Source organism: Melanotaenia boesemani, chromosome 9 (assembly GCF_017639745.1).
Source record: "Melanotaenia boesemani isolate fMelBoe1 chromosome 9, fMelBoe1.pri, whole genome shotgun sequence".
NCBI lineage: Eukaryota > Metazoa > Chordata > Actinopteri > Atheriniformes > Melanotaeniidae > Melanotaenia > Melanotaenia boesemani.
Genome location: NC_055690.1, coordinates 10701688 through 10723726, shown reverse-complemented (window position 1 = coordinate 10723726; position 22039 = coordinate 10701688). Strand labels below are relative to the sequence as shown.

Here is a 22039-nt window from a genome sequence, read left to right as displayed (position 1 = left end):
CATTCTGGGCAGCCAAAGAATGATGGAGACCTTTTTTTTTTTTTTTTAACAAAGTACCAAAATAAATAATTAAGAACAACGGGTTGAACTGTCAGCCTGACTTTTACAAACTTAAATCCAGACATATTTAAGGCCTATAATATGAATTAAAGAAATAAACCTATTTAAAAAGTGACTTATTTACAGCCCACATAGACTTTCTTATATAATAGTGTCTTAAGACCATTTGAGGAATTCTCAAAGTAAAAGGAATTCCTGTGGGCTTCAGGAAATAATGGTCCAGTTGATTCCCTGTGCCAGATGCGCACAGTTACAGATGTCCAGGTGGCACGAGTCCCAGTCTGCAGGAGTGTGTGTAATTCCGACTGTGACGGCATAAGTGGCTTCGTTCAGCAGTTAGGCAAGTTTGCATCAGATGACCAAAATGTGGCACACTGTTGTACCATTTATTTCTTTTGTGGTTCTTTTGGGGGGATTAATCTGCTTTAGCAGCGGTAAGAGGCTTTAATCTTTCAGTGTGAGTGGCTTTTATTGTAATTAGAAGGGTCACGTGGTGTAGGTAGGCTAATACCTCTGGCTAAGGAAGAAAAAAAAGTAAAACATTTTAAATGGTAGGCTGTTTATCTACAGCAGACTTATCTTTGTTGACTGTTTTTTTTCCAAGCTTATGTTTTGGTGTTCGGCACGCGGAGAGCGGAAATGGGCTGTACTACATGTTGAGAACTAGAGGGTCTGAACTGCGCGTGCAGCAGCACACTGGAGCAGTTGGCGACCACCACGTAGATGCCATCCGCAGCAGCAGCAGCCCCGTGCTTGTGACGTGCCTCCGTGTTTGCTTACATCCTAGACGCACTGGCTGCCGCAGCTCCGCGCGCTAAGACCTCGGAATATCAGGCAGCCTGCGGCGCGCAGCCGCTCCACGTCTACTCCGCAGTGGCAGGGATGATGCTCGCGCTCACATTCACCTGCCGCGCGCTGCTCGTCTTCCTGCTTTCGGAGTCGGTTCAGAGCGACAGAAAAGCGGTAAGATCTGAGCTGTGACACCTGTAGGTGAAATTAATTTTTATTACAAACAAGTTTGATCAGAAATGTTGAGGGAAATGGGATAAAAACAAGTAACTATAGCAACAGAGAGAACTAAACTACTCTGCATGCGTTTTTCTTTATTCTGCCAAAGACAGTTGTGCTCCAGACAAAGACGTTAATGAAAATAAACCACAGAAAAAAACAAACAAAAATCAGTCCAAGATGTGACCAGCTGCAGCTTAGACCCTAGGAATGTGTCTTCTTGCTAATTACAAAGTTTACGAATTTTTTTCCCCACAAAACTTTTAGGCTGAAGTGATTTGCAGGCACCACACACCAAAGTGTCTCATTAAATCAAACGTTATATCTGAATGTTTTAAATATTATCTTGCACATTACACCACCTATTTGCTAGTACGTGGCCCAACAATGACAGTTTTCCAGAAAACATCTTAATATCCATAACTCATCTTAAATCATTTTTCAGCTCAGCAGAAATTAACCAAGCAGTCCAAAGTTATTCTTTCCAACCTTCATTGTGGAAGCATTTGTAAAACATTGCAAACAAACGCAGCACAAAAAGTAAGGAAATTAGTGTTTGTTGGATTATTTCTGTGTTGTAACAATGATCTTTGGTTATAAATCTTGTTCTGTTGGAAAGCCTGTTTTTTCTCTTTTAAATGGTGCCACATTTGGAAATAAAAATACATTTGTGGGATAAGCCGCAGACTTGAGTATGTGGGTGAAAATCTTGCCAAATCTTCTCTGCCACTGCCAAACAGCTTATTCTGCTATTGACTTTTGCTGGATATCATTTATTTGATTGGATGATTGAAGTCTGAAGAAGCAAGAAGACATGTTGTCAATTTAACACAATTCATTTAACAATCAGGGGTCTCAGTAACATGTGGAAGAACCACACACAGTCACAATAGCTGGACATGCATGCTGTGGGATGGCATCCCAGTCTTATACCAGCGTTTGTAACAACTAAGCCAGTGTGGTTGGAACAGCACGCCAAAGCAATTATGGGATTGCCACTGATAGCAGATTCTCTTCTTGATATCTTTCTGCATTAAGATTCATCCAGTGATGACAGATCTTACATTGAGGGACATTTTCCTCCACACTACCTCCACCAAAAGCTGTTACCTTATCAGTGTAGCAATAAGCACAGATTTCTCCACACTTTGATCTTAACCTAAGTCCCATAGGCAGAATATAATGTTCCACCACATGTCCATGTTCCACCCAGATTTTAGACACATTTTGGCCTAATCTGGGCTACTTTTGTCGCTTTTGGTTCAGTTATGGCACTGGCAAGTGTCATAGTGGGCCAGAAGGGGTGCAAATATGTGGAGCCGGTATGGACATGGATTACAGCATTTGCTTGTTTGTCACATTTAGTTGTCATGTGGCTGAGTTTTGGCAGCCAGACTCCATAGAGTCAATGCAGTGAGTGAAAGCCAAACAAAACTAGCTGGAATTTGCCCCATAGTACAGGCCCTACCCAGGTCAGTCAAACGTGGTATGCTTGGAGTGGACACCAAGGCTCAATCACAAACTGCCCCCTACACACTTATTCTCTGTTTGCTGCCATATTAAGGGTTGGCCCAAACCACGTAGTGTGGAGGGCAAGTGGACCATTCAGCCCTCAAATAGCGAGTCTGCAGTGCTCCACACTCATGAGGCTTACAGCTGGTGCAAAAGCAAAATAGAGGATACAGCCTTCAAATATGAGTTCTGCACTTGTCCTGCATGTTCGTCACACTGACAGAAAATCACAAAAGGTTTAGGAAGATAAAATGAAACTTGCAAATCTGATGTTGATGCTGATGTTTGATTTGATAGAAGCACAATTAGCAGCATTCATTCATTTGTTTGATTGGAAATGTCAAATGACAATGAGGTTGAAAGACGTGTGCATGTGCATTTAAATTTAAATCTCACACTGTTTAAAAAGTGCACAAAACTCCTAAGGTTGATTCTGGTTTAATTTTTTTTAATTGAGCAAATGAAAATACAAACCCTCAAAGAGAATAAAAATAATAATAGGGATGAAAGTTAATAACAGTGAAACAGTGGCTGACGATCTGGCCTGGGGCACTAACAGTGCCTCAGTCACCAGAAGGGGCCAGCAGGATCTTTACTACCTGAGGAAACTGAGGAGAAAATATCTTCCACAGAAACGCTTGACTCTATCATTGTGCTATAGAAAGCGTGCTGACCTACAGACTTTTAGTGTGGTTCTCCAGCTGCACTAAGGCTGAACAACAGGCGCTCCATAGAGTGGTGAAAACGGTGGGGAGAATCATGGGGACCAGCCTCCTGGAGATCACCTCACCTATTTACACCATCCGCTGTCTGAGGAGAGTGCACAATATCCTGCATGAGCCAGCACAGCCTGCACATTACTTGTTTCAGATGTTGCCCTCAGGGAGATGATACGGGTCCACCTGGGCCAGAACCGATGAACTGAGCCACAGTTAATACCCCCAGGCAGTGCAGCAGCTCACTGAGCACTTTATATCATCTCTCTCCCCACCAGCGATACCCCCTTATATCTTCCAGACAAGTACAATAACTGAACTAGACTTTGCATTGTTGAAATACTCCTCCCTTGTAACATCTTCCTCCACAGGTCCAGTCCCTCTTTCTTTCTTTCTTTCTCTCCCTCCTTCTGCTGTCTCTATTAGAATTGCTGCTATATATTCTGCACTGTTTATGTGCAGCACTTTGGGTTGGGTGATGCTTTATTATTATCTTGCTTTCTGCAATGAAAATAAAAATCGAACTGAATAACCTGTTTAGCATTGGCAGAAAAGATTACAGACTTTTTTCATGGGCACAACCCACATTCAACTCCCCTACTCATCCCACAAACATGTTATCCTTCCAAATGTGGCATCATTTGAAAGGGTAATAAACAGGCTTTCCTATAGTATAAGATTTATTGGCAAGAATCATTGTTACAACAAAGAAATCCAGTTAAGTTTAGATAATCTGCCTCTCATCAGAAAACAAGACAGGAGTTACTCATGTAAAGGCTGTTGACTTTTACTAATAGCCTCAAACCTTTCAGGAGAAAAAAGATTTACATTTTTTTAAGTGTTAATCTGTCTCTTTTAGCCTGGATAACAAAACAGGTGTGCAGCCTGTAGATTGTAAAAAGTGTTTAATCTGTGTAACTGACTGATGGTTTGGGGCTTGGGAGGCTGTTAGCTACACCACATTTTAAATGGCCAAACTGGAAAAATTTAGTTTTGAAAAATTTTGAGTCTCAGAGCGATGTTGTGTGATTTGGTTAATCTATCTATGTCAGAAGTTATTTGTTTTCAGCCTAAAGAAAATAATCACCAGGTTTGCTGAAGATGCTGTTCTCTCTGCATGTTTGGTGTCCCAGGAGGACAGCAGGCAGGCTAAATCAAACCACAAACACACACAACTCTGCCAGACAAATATTTAACCTGCTTCTCAGGGGAAGTACGCAGGTGTGTGTGTTTGAGAGAAAGTGTGACCTGTTATGAGAAAGAGCCACAGTAATCCTGTAATATATTACAACACGTTAAAGCTAGAAACTTTTAAGAAAAGCAGTAAAAAGTAAAAATGGATAGTGAATTACAATTTCACAGGATGAGGTAAGATCATCAGGACTTCCTGCTTAGTGTGCAACCCTTGATGTGCTGTGGAAATTAGAAATGTTTCAATAAAATTGACACAGTTTAAACTACTGAGCAGCCAGCAGTGGATTAAAAAAAGTGAACTAAATGTTCAACCATTACAGTATCTCAGGTGTTTACTCATTGTTCTGCTACCTCAGCTGGGCATTAGTATGATGAGGCTAACAACTAGCGTGTCTGTACTACTGCCAATCTTAACTAGACACTCCTTTGACTAGGAATTAGCACGGAGAGAATGGCAACCAGTATGCCAAGGCTAGAAACCCTCTACATCCTCTACTGTTTTGATCACTATCATGCCAAAGCTAACCAGATTAGCTTCTGATTTGGTTAGTGTTTACCTTTTACATTTAAAGTTTTTGTAAGTTATCTTAAATATGAATTGTTTTTGGGTTAAATTTGATCTAAATTTATGCCATATAGTGTTCAGACTCAGTAAAATGGTTCTAGTTTAAAGCCACACCACTGATCTTTGACAGATTTTTCTCAGGGAGGCCCCCCTAACGGCGGCTATCCATCTTGCATCCTACCTGTACTCTGAGCTCTCTCCTGCCAATAAGTCTGTGTGATTTTGTCTCTTGCTCGGTCTTTTTCTCACTTCCTCCAAAATTGTCCTCTTGCATTTCTTTGATGAATCAGTCATGTTGTACATTAAAAATGGCCATGGTATGGATATCCAGTTACTGCTGCGTGATGTGTGTGTAAAGTGAAATGCGGCTTTAAAGTGATGCATCATCCTGGAAATAAAAGTTGTGAAGTGCGGTTTTTTAACCTCGGGATGCTGCCGGAACAACAACTGCTCCAGGAATGTAGAGTCAGAAACAAATATATTTAAGGTCAGTTGCATAATAGTACTTGAGCTTTAAAACTGCTGCATAAGTAGGAAATATGAGAAAGTGAGGGCCGTGATATATGACAGAAAAAAGGAAAAAATATAAGAAATACAGTACAGCATTTTACAGATAATGTCACAGTTGTTGCAATAATTGGGTTGTGCAGCCTCAAAATATGACACAACAAAATAATAATACATTTTATTTATAACACACTTTACATTTTAAAAAAAATCTTAAAGTGCTACAAGTTAAAATAAATTCATAAACTAATTACACTAAATTCTCAAACATTTTAAATGCCAATTTGTGAAGGAAATCGCAGCAGAAAGGGCTGTCTCTGCAGAGAAGCACACCACTGTTATTTCTACTGGGGCTTGGCAGGGGTCACACTGGTATTTCTTGTTTTAAAAGGATTATTCTATATTATATGCCTTCAAGTTACAAAAGTCTGCAGGGATAGCATTTACTTTATTTCTTGAATAGTCACTATGTGTCTGTTTCATGTCAGTGTGCATGTCATCACTGCTGAAGGCGTGTTACACTGATGTTTGCACACACATACACACCTCTGAACCCCAGTGTGTGTTTGCTAATGAGCCTTAGTACCAATTAAGAATGAAGAAAAACTGGAGAAAAGCTACATGACTCACAACAGCAGAGGCAGTTCGTTAAGATGCTAAATCTGAAAGCAGGCTGTCAGCAGGTATTTCACTTTTTCAAGCCAAACATCACAGTTCACAAAGCTCAGGAGATGAGATTTCATGTTTTCCTACAGAGCCAGCTGACGGTATCTGGAAGGTGTGAGGCATCATAAGACAGTGGTGACTTGTTCTCTCTTTCTTGCTGCATGCTGACTTCCCCCTCCTCTCACTCTCTCACACACTCACACAAATGAGGTTTTATTGGTCTTAAAACACTGGTGGTAATTGTTTCAGCACTGGGGATCGTTCATAGTTCTACCTGAGAGGAAATGGTCTACCCAATGCTTTGCACCTGGACCCCTGAGCACCACCACTCTTCCCTTCATTCCTCCCCTCCCTCTAACTTCCTTCTGGTCATACTTTTTGATAATTTCACCTAAATTTTCACTCCAACTTGCAGCCTCTGTACATTTTAAATGTCTTTCAATTCATCCCTTCCCCTTATTTTCATTTACCTCTCTCTCTTACTCCCATCTTAATCTCTTTCTCCCGTTTTTAATTTTAGCGCATCTTTTCACTGAATTAATCACTTACTTTCTGGTGCTTCTCTTTATCACTGTCAGCTTTTTGCTTCAACACCATCAGTGCAAATTTGTCTTAATTTAAACTCATGTAAAATACCATAAAGTTAGAAGTAACACAATTATTATTATTATTATTATTATTTAATCTGACACAGTGCACATCTTCTACCTAACAAGAGTAAAAGACTTCAAATATCCAATCTGTAACAACCATGCTTATAATAAGACTGCTCTTATGCTTTTAGCCATAAACCAATGTGGCATCTCTTAGATACTTTAGATATAGACAATTAATAAAGCAAAACAACAGCCTGGTGTATGTGTTTTTCTTTACTGTTTTATGTATTGACAGCATCATGTAATGAAAGCCGTCACTTTTAAACCACACTGTAAGACTGTAAATCTTAAGCAATAAATTGTTAAATAAAGAGCTTGGATCTTACTTAGTTGTAGCAAAGTTGTAGATGAAAAAGTCTGCAGTGTCTGCATCTCAGTCATGTGGTGGTTCTTGTGCTAGCTGTATTAGCATCCAGAGATTTCCAAAATGCTGACCAAATGAGAGCTCATCTGTTGTTCTACTTAATATTTTTGAAGTTGTTGTATTTGCTTTAACCTTGAAAGGACCAAACTGTATATGTGCAGGTATAGCACTGGTGTCGACCCACTCTGTCAGACAGAGGGTGATTTTTCAGTGCAGACTGGCAGATTTTTAGTCCTCTAAATGCTGTGCATTGATCAAAAGCTGATTGGATGAAAGTCAACGGGAGCCAGAAGGGACTGACAACAAATTTCACAATAAAGAGGATGATGCGCCAAAAACTGATGAAGAGCAACAAAGCACAGATGACATGCAATTACATTTGTAGTGTTTAAAAATTAAGTTTAATCTCTACAACCCACCCATACACACAGCCAAAGATGACATAAAAACAAAAGGTCAAATATTTGGGTCCATTCTCATAAACACTGGTTAGTCTCATTAAACATTAAAACTCACGAGGAGCCCATGCTGATGATTTACAGCTTCTTCTTTAGCTTGACTTGTTATCTAAAACTCAGACCAATTCATTTCTGTGGCAATGTTTGACAGATGCTATTACATTGACACAGGAACCAAAAAACTTGTCAAATCAGTTCTTAATTCAATACAGAAAGTTATTTCACTAGCAGAAAACTAAGCTCTCTCTATAACTCAGGCTCACACTGATGTCTGAGGTCAATACTTTAACGTTTTGACATTAAAGCACAGAAGACTCATTCAGCTCTAAATTATATCAACAGTGTCAGACAAACCATGGCAAATTTCCTCATGTGTCTCAGAGTTTGGGTTGGAGGAGGGGCGTGATAGACAAAGAGGTACTGATGAAGAGTGAGGGTGGGGTCAATAGACAACTTTATAGGTATACGAATGTGTGTGTGTGCACTGAATGCGCGGCACCTTGCGTGTCTTGGGTGTTTTCAGTGAGTCTGAATGGCAGCGTGACAAATCTGTGTGTGTTTACACAGAGATGTGTGTGATCCTGCTCTGAGGAACATGTGGAAGTAATTTAGATCACTCTCACCACATTCTCCTCTTCGTTTTGCTCTCAGTTTTGTTCTTTTTGTGCTTCTCCTCCCAGAGTCGTGTTATTTGTTAAGCTAAAGTGCAGCACTTTCAGTGCAGATACAGCTTTCTGAGTAATAAATGTATTTTAAATGCTGATTATATCAGTTTAAACAAATGACTTAAAATCATTTTGACAAACTGTTACTTCTTGGATTCGACAGCAGAAGCCAGAAGGCGGAGTTGATGACCTTAAGAAAACATGAAGGAAAATATTTACAGACTGTCCTCCATTAAAACTGTTTATTTTATATTTTTTATTTGTTTGAAGCATATCATGGGTGGAATAAGCTCCCATTTTCTCTTTTGAAACCCTCAAACATAGGAAAGAAACTAAATATGTTGAGGATGTAGTGCATGGGCAAAATGGAGAAAAAGGTGGAAGAAGTCTAAATAATTTTCTCTCTAGTCTGCAATTATTATTTCTTATTTCATTGTGAGATGTAATGTACTTCCACACTTAACTGTGATCCAGCATGCTTTGCTCTACGAATGATACTTCCACTTATTCATGTTATGATGTTGCCAGTTTTTACAGAAAACATTAAATAATGATGACTAACACATGGCTTAAATACTTAAAACAAAATACAACAAAGTCGGAAAAATCAATAAAACGGGTAAAGACAGGAAGTAGTAAAATAACATTACAATTAAGACAAAAAATCTGAGTGGATAAAATTAAATTCTCTGGTTCCATATTAATCAAATGCTAAAGAGAAAAGGTTGGTTATAATCAGTGTCTTGAATGTTTCAGAGGTTTAAGCCGTTCTTGTATGAAAACAGTAGTTCTAATGCACACAGTTTGAGTCGACATGAGAGGATAATATGATCCACATCGCCAAAGATCTAAAAGCACAAGCCCAGCAGTGTTGGTAATTAGTAGTGGTAAAACAAGCTGAACAATAACTTTGTTTTCTGCTTGCAGCCTTTTCTGATCACAGAGAACATGTGGCCTCGTGGTTGTGTCCTGAGCTGCCAGAGGGGGCGCCACGGAGCCGTGTGTGGCAGCAACGGCAGACTGTATAAATCGCTGTGTGCGTTTCAGAGAGCTCAGTGCATCAACACACAGCTCCGCATAGCTCCACGGGCTCACTGCTCAGGTACGCAGCGGGACAGCAACAACATCCCAACGTGTTAACATTGATTTTTTTTTTTTTTGTTTGTTTTGTGTGTGTTTTTTTAATTGTAAGAACTACTACCTAGATGACAAATAAATGCTTTACTTTTATTTAAGAAAAAACCTCAGTTTAATGAAAAAAATGGATTTTGTGACTCTTCTTTTATGCCCAGCTAGATAGAAAAAACACATTCTTGATCAAATGAAAATTATCTATAAATCTTAATTTGTCTTGGGTAAGAATAATTTTCCTTTCCAGTAAAGTTAATACCAGCTGTCTCTTCACTGATGTCAGCAAATAGACTGCAGATGCATCTGTGATGTCTCTATCCAAAGTTTCCACCCTCCCTATGGAATGGGCAGACATGGATAAAGATTTTCTTTTCCTTTCAGATCCAGCGCAGACCAAATGCCAGCTGGCCAGAGCTCAGGGCTTGGAGGCCAGGGCCCGCAGTGGCAGGGGTAGCCTCATGGGTCCTGCAGCCCCCATTTTTGTTCCAGAGTGCAGTCCTGAAGGGCACTTCCTGCCAATGCAGTGCCACAGCCAAGCCGGATACTGCTGGTGCTCCACGCCTGACGGCAAGCCTGTCAGCGGTACCACGGTCTTCCAGGGGACGCCCGACTGTACTGGTTAGGTGTATTTTATTCAGTGTTCAGCAGGTTTTCTTTACATTTCCAACAAGCATTCCTTCTGTAAGAGCAGCACTGACGTTGACAACCTTAATCTGCTTTTATAAACCTGAATAAGATTTTATTTATTTTTCCACTCTGATATAAACCTTTGGATATGTTTTTCTAAACAGATCACATCCCCAAGTTGACTCAGGCCACAGATGCAGATTCAACTCTGATCAAAGGTAAGAAAAATGTTTAGTTAAAAATCACAAGTGTGCTTTAAACACTAAGCATTACATTCCTGTATGATCTGATCTCTCAGTTTTTCTGTCAGGATTTTAAAAGTAGGAGGAGGTGAGCCAGTCGTTAGCCTCGGTAGCATGACAGGATTCTGGTGAAAGTTGTTTCTGGCTCTCTCCAAGGTTTCCCAAGAGCCATACAGTATTAAATGTAACACTTTCTTGTCACATTTCCAACTTTTTTGCTTTAGGTTGTGGTATTTTTAAACAAACTCAGGCTTCCAAAATGATGTGATTGTTCATATGTTTCTTATGTCTGAAGGTGAACCTGGACCCACATCAGACCCCAGAAAACCTGCAGGTGACAAACCAAAATCTTCTTTAATAAAGAAACTGAGCTACATCTGTACCAGGCTGACATACAGTACTGTTTTACTCCCATCACTCTGTTGTTTTCTTCTGCAGCTGAAACAAGACTTCTTTAGGCCACCCTGGCATTCAATTATTTATTTTCCATTCCTGCTTTATTGTATTCAGAGATGTGTGGGGACCGGAGCTGATCCAGTCTTATATTACTGTGAAAAATTTTGAGAATGAATGTTAAAACAGTATAAGAAGAAAAACTTAACTTGGTCAACTTTAACAAGATTAGAAGTTAATATTTGTTCTGAGGAGCTTTATTCTTCAACTCAGTCTGAACCCTTTTAGACAAGCTTTCTCATAATTCCCTTAAAAGTCTCCAGGAATAGTTGTCCAGGCTTCATGAAGGACTTTCCAAGGCTCTTCTTTGAATGTTGGCTGCCTTTTCTGTCAAATTGATCCCACATTGCTTCAGTAATGTTTAGGTGTTGTTTCTGGGGAGGATTCTTTCTTCATCAGACCTGTTCTGTGTAATTTGGCATACCTCAGCCTTTTCTCCCTCTTAGGTCTTCCGTCAGGTCTTTGCTGGATTTTTTTCCCTATCTCTTAAGGCCATTATTTTCAGATACTCTTCATATGCTGTAGAGAATTTTTTAGGCACCTCTTTTGTCCTCCACTTGTCCAGTTTCCTGAAATATTTATCAGGACACTGCATGCAATGCTGAGATATGCCCAGTTTTCAGCTTAAAGCTCTTTGGTAGTCACCTGCTGCAAAGATACTATTTTCCCTCTCTCAAACAGTTATCTTTGGCATTTCTACAGATGAAACTTCAGAAATGTGAACAAATTATGTATCTTTCTGACCGGCTGCTAGTGACAAAGTGACTAAATATTCAATCTAAACATGTTTTTTTGCAAAGTTGTCTAGATATAGCCTAACATATGTTCTTTACTTGCCTCTGTATAACTTCTAAACAAGCACAAATACTATAAAAAAATTTTCATTATAGTGACGTTCTCTCCTGTTCAGAGCTGACAGCTCCTCCTTTCTGGGTGACCATCCTGATGAACTCTGAGCCCAAAAGAAACTGCTCAGCCCGACAATCCACCGGTGAGTCAGTGCTGTATTAGCTTCTCCTTCTGCAGACTAAACAAGGAGGAGCAGCATTTAGCTCTTATGCTGCAAGTGGAAGAAACTGCCAGTAAAGATTAAACTTATCCAGGTTAAAAACATTTCTCTTTTCATGCACATATGCATGAAATCTGTATGGTAACGTTTAACCTATCTTGCTTTTAATCATTTCAAATTTATTTATGATTTTACCATGATTTTAGTGTGATTTTCTGCTATTTGTTGCTGCGTTTTACTTTACTTTTTTTTACTTACGTTTTACTGTAATGCTTGTAATGTTGTGGGTAAAGCACTTTGAATTGTCTTGAACATAAAATGTGCTGTACAAATAAACTTGGCTTGCCTTGCATCTTTAACATGATAACGAGAAGATACATTCTCAAGCAGTTTGAAATGTTTTCCTTTAAAATCGACTTTACAAAAATGCCTTCAGGTTTGTTATTTCAGCATTAATTAATATATGTGTGCTCCAGGTTCCCAAATAAATCTGAGGTTAACTATGTTCCCATGATGACTTTATACTTTGTGTAGAGAACATATAGTAAACTGAGAATCTACCTGATGTATTTTAATAATACATGTGTGTGTGTGTGAGCATTTACAGACAGTCCTCTGACATGTGAGCGTGAGCGAGCATTGTTGCTCTCTCAGGTTCGCTTAGCCCGACAGGAGGAGCGTTTTATCCCAGAATGCAGTGCAGATGGTCGTTACAACCCCGTCCAGTGTCACACAGCCACAGGTTACTGCTGGTGTGTCAGAGTGGACAGCGGCCGGCCGTTTCCTGGCACCTCCGCACGGTGAGTTATCTATCATCTGCTCATTATTCGGCTTGTAAACAGTAATTCATCTTTACACAAAACTTCTGCTTCTGAACACTCAGTTTTGTTCTTTTTCCTTCTCGCCTGCATCCAGTTTTGCACCAACTGGGACAAACTGTGGTCGAGCTGTTCTGTTCACTCGAGGTGTTGTTACTGAAAATGGTAGATGATGTTTTGTGATAGCTTGGACTCACCAACAACAAGTTTTTCTGTTCTTTCTCTTCGCAGCAGTGTATGCAAAATGTATCGTATTGAATTTGTAAAGTACTTAAGATCATCATGTTGTCTACTATAAAAACAAAAGATTTTTGACAAATGAGTCATGAAAAACAAAGTACAGTAAGAAAGTACACCATTTTGCTGATCTAAGGTTTTATTCACCAGGATATAATGTAAAAAAAAAAGAAGAAAATCTGGTCTTTACCAAGTTTAATGACCAACACTTCACATATTACACAGTGTCATTTATCCATGCAAATCTAAGCCAAAGTGCAGAAGCAATGAGTGGAAAACTAAATCTACCCTCACTGCTTCAGTACAAATCTGGCAGCAGCCAGATGGTGCTGATCAGACACACTTGATTATTTCATCATCAACGGTGCCCAAGAGGGAAGACATCAGCAGTGACCTTTGAGAGTAAAATGTTGGCCCCCATCAATCTGGAAATCAGGGGTACAAGGTTGTTTCCAAACTATCTGGAGTTTCGGCACAAACATCTCTTAACAACTCCTGAGCACGGTGGAGGGAGGATGATAATTTTGGTTTGTTTTACAGCTACAGCGCCTGGATGTCTTACAGTAACTGAGTGGACCATGAACCCCTCTGTAAACGACACTATTCTGAGATAAATGTGAGGCCATCTGTCTGACAGATGGAGCTCAGCTGAAACTGAGCTATGCAACAGAAAATGACCCCAAACAGCATGAAATCTTCAACAGGATATTATTGTTCATCTGATGTTATATTTAATGAGTTATATGATGATCTGTAGAACAGTAATTTAATCTGTTTTGAATGCTGCAGTTTGTAATGCTACATTGCTTGTGTTATTACATTGTGTCTCTAAACTTTATTGTCTACACTTAGGTTGCACAGGTCAGTACGTCTGATATTCAATGTGTTTTCCACCTTTTTAAATCACACAGAATAGTTTAGACCTTTTAGAATAAACCTGTTAAATAGTCCTTGATGTTTCCAGTTCTAATGCATAGCTTGTGTTGTCTTAATTGATACATGCTCTCCCTGCTTCCTTGCAGAAATCGTATCCCAGATTGCACTGGGGCAGACACACTAATGGACAGGAGGCACTGGGAGAAACCTCTACCTGGTACACACTACAGTTTATGTCACATCATCTAAAACATTCAGTTTCACTGGAATAATTACAAATATTCTAAACACATTTTACGATAAATTTCAGCTTTGAAATATTTTAAAGGACTTTTAAATACCTTCATGTTGCTTTTATGAAACACACTTCTCTGGGAGCAGAATTACATTTTTGTGTGCAGAGGCAAAAGACTGCAGCGTCATGATTTTTTTTTCTCTGTTCCTGCAGGATGTCCTGGACCTCAGAAGAAAGAGTTCCTACAGAGTCTGATCAGGGCTCTGCAGTTGGAAGCAGAGCATTCTGGGACTCTTTACAAGTAAGTCCATTTACAGTCAGCTACTACAGGTGTGTGGTGTTTTAAGTGAATATTCATGAGAAGGTTTCAGTTGTTTTTATTACAAACAGCTGCCCAATGCTAAATACATAAATACACTCACTAGGTTCTTCTTCAGGTCCATCTTGCTAGAACCATTTGGACCCCCTATGGACCCTTGTCCATAGGGGGTCCAAATGGCTGCATGTCGGCTGCATCCATGATGAGACTCACCCGTTCCACCACATCCCAGAGCTGCTCTATTGGATGGAGATCTGGTGACTCTGGAGGCCGTTGGAGTCCAGTGAACTCATTATGTTCTAGAAAGCTGCTGGAGATGGTCTGAGCTTTGTGACATGGTGCATTATCCTGCTGGAAGTAGCATCAGAAGATGCTGCACCGTGGTCATAAAGGGATGGACATGGTTAGCAACAATATTTCTTTCATGATATTTCCACCAAATTCTGAGCCTAGCATCTGAATGTGGAGCTGAAATGGAGACTCATCAGAACAGCAACGTTTTTCCCTTCTTTTTTTCCTCCCAGTTTTGGTGTGTCTGTGTGAATTTTGGCCTCAGTTTCCTGTTCTTAGCTGACAGGAGGAACTGGTGTGGTCTTCTGCTGCTGTAGCCCATCTGCTTCAACGTTGGAGATGTTGTTCAGAGATGGTGTTCTGCGTAGCTTGGTTGTAGCAAGTGACAATTCAAGTTCCTGTTGCCTTTCTATCATCATCATTTACATGAATGGAATTAAATATATGAGTGGGTTGTATACATTTATAAATAAGAAAAGAGTCAGTTTTTTCCACTCCAGACTCATGTCTTAAACCTTGACTTTGGCTTGTCATCACCCCAGAACAAAACCTTCTGCTCTGAACTTGTGTGCATTCTTGTAAATATTTTAAAAAAGGAAAAAAAATGCAGTATCCTGTTCATCTGTCTTAAATCAGAGCAAAGTCTCACATGTTGGACATGAATCGATGCATAACTCTTCCTCTGGTGGTTTATGGTGCTAAGTTTCTGCTCAGATCAGCACATGAAAACCAGTCATACACTTCACTGCACATTACAGGCTTGATCAATTACCTGATTAACTGTTGGAAGAGCAGAGCAGCATCTGGTTTCATTTGTTTTACCGTCACATATTTAGTCTTTCAGTGCATACCTCATCCCTTCCATCTGTTTTCTTCTCGTTGCACTCACAAACATATTCTTTTACTTATTTTTTTGTGGTTATATCGGCCTGTTCTCACCCTTTTCTCATTTTTACCCATCTGTGTCTCATCCTTCGGCCGACACACTAACACCCAGCCACAGAACTGCTCTTGATAACTCTGGGTTTGCTGTTTAATAAACTCCAGCTATGTTTTTATTCAATCTGACAGGGAATTGAAGCTGTGTTATGTTGCTTGCTGCATAACTTTTAAGGAGAACTGCACAGCACTACGCTGATATTGTTTTTCAGCATGCTATGAAATAGGATGTATATTGACTTCTGCAAATCTGATTGATGCCAACTGTTCTCTGTCATAAGGGTTCATCTTCAAACAGGATATTATACCTGATTTTGGGAGGTTTGATCAGCTTTGAAGGAAAAGCTGCGGGAACAGTCTGTGATTAATTCAGATAAAAAAATTCAAGCTTTTCTCCTTCTTGTTTCACCAGTTCCTCCAAATTATCTCCTTCCAACTCATCCTTGCAATCTTCAAACCCTCCATCCTCTACCACATCATCCTCTTCCTCACCTCTGGATGTTGTTCCCTCCATTGTTCCACCGGAAACTAAACAGTCTTCCAGGTCAGAGGAGGTACTACGATGGCACTTCATCCAGCTGGATTTGGACTCCAGCGGGATGCTTAGTGAGCGCGAAGCCCGGCCCCTCCGTCAGTTCCTGCGTCGGAGGCTAAAACCACGACGGTGTGCCAAGAAGTTTTCCCAGTACTGCGATCGAAACGGAGACCGAGGCCTGACGTTAGAGGAGCTGAGGCTCTGCCTCGGCCTCTGAGGTGAGTTAGACTGGTGTGTATGTGTGTTTTACCTTTGTGACTTGTAAGTTGTGAGATTTTCTCCTTATCAGATGATCTAGCAGGTAAATAGATACATGGGGGGCAATGTGATTCAGTGATACCTTTTTAAATACCTGTGATAGTGTCATGCCCCCAAAGCCGCTACTCTTTACCTTATAATTTCCTTTGACCTCATTGAGTTGTGGCCAGATTGTGGTTGAACAAATAGCTCATTTTGTTTGTCTGATTTAGCCTCCGTCGTTCCTCTGACCCTAAAATCATTTGCAGCAAAACATTTTAAAGATGTGCTGTACAAGAATTACTGACATCTAGTGGTAAAGACAGGCATAAAAATCACATTAAATGACAAGCACAGTTGTGAATAGACCCTGGCCTTCAGTGGCCAAAATGTTTTGATCTGCAAGTGGATCCAGTGACCTCAGGTGCACTTTTGGTGCCTCTTAAGACATTACTTATCTCAAACAGTGCTCTAGCTAGCAAGAAGGCTTCTCACTTCACACACAGAGTTGTTTGTCCATTCAGAGACACCGTAGTAAAAATTATGGCACAAATATGGCAGCTGCCATGTATGCAAACCCATGTCAAGCAGGTATAAATGGTTCATTCTAAGAAAATAAAAACATACCAGTTATTTTATTAAAGTAATTAGATACCAGAAAAAGCACAGTTTTTAATAATATATTACAGTTTTGTATCATTGAAGTTTGTTTTTGTTACATGCTACACCTTTAAATACTTTGTAGAATCTTAAAATTCACCTGTTATATCTAGAGGGTATATCTAGTTGTTAATCCTACACTTTCAGTTGAAGTAGAAGTCAGTATCTACCTTGTCACAAACAGATTTGATGCTCACTTGGCAAAAAAAATGTTATGCTACAGCTAAGACCCTGAATTATAACTTAAAACCTGTGTTTTTACTCTCAACCTGTAAGAAATACCTCTAAAATTATAGCTCAGTCATTTACAACTCATCATAACCTCATTAAAAAATCTGTCCACTTCAGTTAAAATAAAAAATTTTAATGAACTTCAAAAGTAAAATATATTTCTCTCATGAAACTCACACCACTGTAGTTGGAAGTATGATAATTATTATTTAACTGAAACTGATTTGCCAAAAAAGACAAACCCCACTTTAAGTAAGTAAGAGTTGGCAATTTTTTAACCAAATCAAACAAAAACCAAATCAAACAAAAACAGTTTAAACAGAGGAGTCCTCACAACATGGTTCTTTATCCCAGCATGCAATAGTACGGCATGATCGACCTCTACATTCTCTGTTGCATCATAGGCAGGTGAAACATCCATTTCAGAGAAAAATGTTGCTTTGACTCTGTCATATCTGCTGTAAAATCTAATCAACCAGCTTTGAACAGTTGAATCAGACCATCAATTTTATGGCATTTATTTTTAACAACCGTTGATGTTACTACAACTTCACTGTTAAAATCTGGTTCCTAATCGTATTGATGAGTCTTCCTTGATCTGAGTGGCATTGCTTCAGGAGGATTCTTAAATGTTCATACATTTGGCCTTCAGTCCTTCACAGCATATCACATTTTATCACCTGAGTGTATAAAATTACTCAACTGATGTGAAAAATTTCCCCTGCAGAAGTGTTAATTGGCAGTTTCTTCTCACTTCTCTCTCTCTCTCTCTCTCTCTCTCTCTCTCTCTCTCTCTCACACTCACACACACACACACACACACACACACACACACACACACACCTCCTCATCAGTCTGCTGCTGAACATAAAAACGTCTTTTTCTCGCGTTCAGGTTGTTTTCCTGTTGATCCCAGGCGAGCCCAGTAATCGGGCTGCCTGCCAGACAAATTATACCACCGATGTCTGAGTGTTTATGTACATTCATGAAATCAAAACAAATGTGGGCAGCAGGAAAAAGACCCGTGTGGTGGCGAGCTATCAGTCACAGCCAGGCCACAACACCAGCTCACTAATCAGCAGCCACAGACTGCCTTGACAGCTCCAGGTTGTGTGTGTGGTTGTGTGTGAGAGTCTCTTGAGCTATAGCTATAGGTGGTTACCTGCAACCTGCTTCAGACAAAGAGTCTTTTTCTACGTTAATATTTATGCTGTTTCTGTTGACGCACACAAAACGAAATATCTGCTTCAGACAGAGAACTTACACAGTTTTTCTGACGTACATGAAAAAACACGGTTATACAGTCTGAGACGTGGACAATACACAGAAAAAACACAGAAAAAATAAGTAATCCCAGAATGGAATATTTTTTTCATGAGTAATTAAATGTCATATTAAGATAATAATATGCAAATAATGTGCAAATTATGTATTGTATTGTAAAAATTGTAGTTATAATAATGTAATAAAAAATGGCATACTGTGTAAATGTGTATTTACATTGAAATCTTATAGAGTAATTAAAAATATATAAAAATAAAAATATTTTTCTTTAAAAATATCTGCTTGGTTTAAGATTGATACCAGCAACAGGACTGGATTATTTAATTATAAGTACAGTATTGAATTTTAGCTTCTATGTTTTTATTTCTTGATACATCAGTATGGAGGCAGCTCATTTAAGCCGCTGGCTCTTGTGCTACTGAACCGTGTTATAATTTTTGCAGAATTCGGTATGACTCCCTGGTCTGGATGGAAGCATGTGCTGCTCCAAAATATGTAAATATGGTTCAAGTTTTTAACAAATGTCTGTCCAAGTGATCACAGATGCTTCTGCTCTTTCAGACTGTTGTTTAAAGAGCAGGAACTGACTGGTTTGGAGACTCCAGGCAGAGATAACTGGACAGAAACAATGACCCTGAAGCTTTTCCATTTTAAATGACATGTCCTAGTTTTTTTTTTTTCTTTCTTTCTTTCTTTCTTTTTGTAATTTTTTAGTTGAACTGTTCACAAACATTTTAATAAGCTCAGTTCTGAAACATAAACAATATGAGGGAAATAAACATATAAAAGTATATGATCCGTAATCCATGTTATGTATACAACTTAGCTCTGCTGTGTAAGTATAACCCTGGATACAATCACCACTATCATCAATCAAAATAAAAATAAAAGGCAACTCACCTGCAAAACCTTCTGATAACCCACTGATCAGTAAAAGTCGCTTTCTGATGCAGAAAGGCAAAAAGTGGATGAGGACGAATGATAAGTGGCACTGTGTGGAATGTAAATGTGGGAAGCCAGTGAGAGGATGAGCAGAGCAGTGAGGTGAAGAGGAGACAGTTTTCCAGGTGAGGAGGGAATTCTTAGGGGGCAGACAGACAGGACACAGGGATAAAACGGAAAAGTTAAGGAAAAGTTGACGTGGAAGACACAGCAGGGACCTCCAGTGTTGATGGAGGAGAAGAGCAGAGACACTGATCAGCTGGCTGAAAAACACCTGCTGAGTTGAATCAGATTATAGTTTGATTTTAGTTCTTGTTGTCCATTTTAATGATCATGATTTCTTTTTAAAAATGTCTTTTAGGGTCAAACCAGCAGAACAAGACAAGTCACCATGTTTCCTCTTGTGTCCAAAGTTTTCTTTATTCATCACTGGCCAGCGGACGCAATGGAAATGCCACCTATTGCCACTCTCATTTAGACTGGCTTCCCTGCTCTTCAGCATCTGTAATTTTACCTCCTGCTCAGTTTTCTGATCTTCCAGCAGGGCAGCATCTCTGAAATTCTCTGTATATGTATTAATCTTCCATGATCAATGTTTGATGATCTTCCACTGAAGATTCTTTCTTAGTCTATAATTCAAACCTTGAATAAATCCTTCCATGATGCATTATGTCTTTCCTCCTTCTTTTCTTTAATTTTTCCTCAATTTGGTTAGTTGCTTGTTTACTTTCCTGTCTTCTTGACTTCTTGGTATAGACTTACACATATATTACACATAGGCAATGTTTTAATACAAAGTAATCTGATATTTGAATTATTTTTATTTCTTGATTATTTTTTACATGTTTCATATTCTAAGATTTAATCTAAATCATTTCCAGATTTTTATGATTTCTTGATGTTTGTATAATTTGAATAAAAACATATTGGTATGACCTTGTTATTAATTTCAACAGGGATGCTGTGAACATTGTTTATCTCTTCAGTAATGACAGGATATAAATGGAGTCGCCTCTACGTCTGTTTGGCCTTGTTTGACTGTTGTTGGTTGCCACAGTAACAGCTGCCCTAATTGCTGTTTGGCATTAAACAAATCAACAGATTAGCAGGAAAACGTAGGAGAGGAGCAGGTTTCATAATAGCTGTGTAGACCTAATTTCCTAAGACATGTTAGCTCCTGCTGAGGTCATCACTGTGGCTCACTGTGATTGGATGGGACACTAACAAAGCACATATGCTTGAATGGGAGAAGCCTTCAGTGATTTCTCTTCTTTTGTAGTGTGCAGACTGAGCTTGAAGGTCATGAAAAGTTTAGGTTAAAAGTTTACAAATCTTTACTTCAGTTGGTTAGGGTCTTTCTCTGTTAGCTTCTGCTATTTTGTGGGTAAATTAAACTCATGAGGCAATAAAAGCTGTTGCTTTCTTCTTGTCAAGGTTGCGATTGCTAAGTAATAACAAGTGAGTTTACCTCATTCTAACTTGAGGTAATGTTTTTGCTTGATTCACCAGGATGTCCGAGCAATCTTTACGATGAGGACAACAGACTGGGCCATCAGATAAACAGCTGGCCTCAGTTTGTTTACACCAAACACATGATGCAGTTATAAAAACATCTAAATATGTGCTTACAGGAGCAGAAACAATTTAAAAATTGTCATGAAGGCTCTTAACCACAACTGCTTTTATCCATTCGCACACAGGAAGTTATAAGATTTCAAGGTTTTCCATGCTTTCATCTGCTTGGCTGTGCAGACAGCTCGACTGAAGCAGCAGTTAAAGATTTCGGGAAACTGAACTGATGACTGTTTCACCAATTCAAAGCTTTCATCTTAATTGGTAACATAAGAATCTATGCCACCACACACGGTAGTTCAGGTTAGTTACACAGTGCATGAACTGGCATCTAAACTTGGATAATGTTTCACATCCGTCAAAGCAATCCCTCCAAACTTCAGCTCCTGCCTGCACTGCTGCACCCTGCCGAAGAGGCTGTGCAGTAAGGACTTGTGCAATAAACAAACAAAACTATGATTGATAGGAATTTCACTCATGTTGTTCTTTTGTTTATCATGCAGGATGTTTTGTGTCAAATAATATGGGAAGCAGGAGGAGCCAGAAAAACAAATTTTTTTCTGACGGGAGAGAAACTGTTCATCTCTCACATTGTTAACTTCTGGCTTTATAGCCAGGAAACTGGCCTATACAAACTAAACTTCACTGAGATTATACTGCACAGCATACACTGTGATCATGAGACATTTTATTGAGCCTTCAGTTTTAGCACCATAGAATCCACCAATGTAACGCTCACACTAAGCTTTGTTTTCAAATGATCATATTTAAAGTCCTGATGTGGTGAATTTCATAAAACTGTCTGAACTCTCTGTCATGAAAAAATCTGGAGGATGTTGCCCAATTTAGGTTAGAAAATGCAAGTTTAAGATGCTAAACATCTTAAACTCACCATCAGCCGTCCAACCGTGCAGAAAATATGTATGTGTGACCAGCAGATGGCGCTCTGGCTCTAAGGCAGCTGGGAAAGCAGCATCTCAGAAGAAGGAACCTCCTGTTATACACACTATACTTTTCCCCTGACACGCCC

The 22039-nt window shown here is 39.3% G+C and overlaps 1 protein-coding gene across 3 annotated transcripts; it reads left to right on the top strand.

Moving 5' to 3' along the window:
- Positions 1-461: 461 nt before the first annotated feature.
- LOC121646736 (SPARC-related modular calcium-binding protein 1-like) lies at positions 462-20709 on the top strand. 3 transcript variants are annotated; one of them, XM_041995915.1, is made up of 12 exons: positions 462-494; positions 665-1023; positions 9299-9473; positions 9884-10120; positions 10294-10347; positions 10667-10705; positions 11735-11815; positions 12432-12633; positions 13911-13981; positions 14213-14300; positions 15961-16301; positions 19799-20709. In XM_041995915.1, exons 2-11 carry the CDS (start codon positions 943-945, stop codon positions 16298-16300), a joined length of 1368 nt encoding a protein of 455 aa, XP_041851849.1. In that variant the 5' UTR covers positions 462-494; positions 665-942; the 3' UTR covers position 16301; positions 19799-20709. The 3 variants fall into 3 exon arrangements, with proteins under 3 accessions (XP_041851849.1, XP_041851850.1, XP_041851851.1); XM_041995916.1 differs by having other exon boundaries at positions 464-494; positions 12441-12633; positions 19799-20708; XM_041995917.1 differs by lacking the exons at positions 462-494; positions 665-1023 and adding exons at positions 6203-6245; positions 6318-6363.
- The last annotated feature ends 1330 nt before the right edge of the window (positions 20710-22039 follow it).

Excerpts from the sequence above, each read along its gene's own strand:
- LOC121646736 (XM_041995915.1), top strand. The coding sequence starts at position 943 with ATGATGCTCGCGCTCACATTCACCTGCCGCGCGCTGCTCGTCTTCCTG. Across the intron at positions 1,024-9,298 it reads TTCAGAGCGACAGAAAAGCG|CCTTTTCTGATCACAGAGAA; the intron begins GTAAGATCTGAG and ends TTCTGCTTGCAG. Across the intron at positions 13,982-14,212 it reads CTGGGAGAAACCTCTACCTG|GATGTCCTGGACCTCAGAAG; the intron begins GTACACACTACA and ends CTGTTCCTGCAG.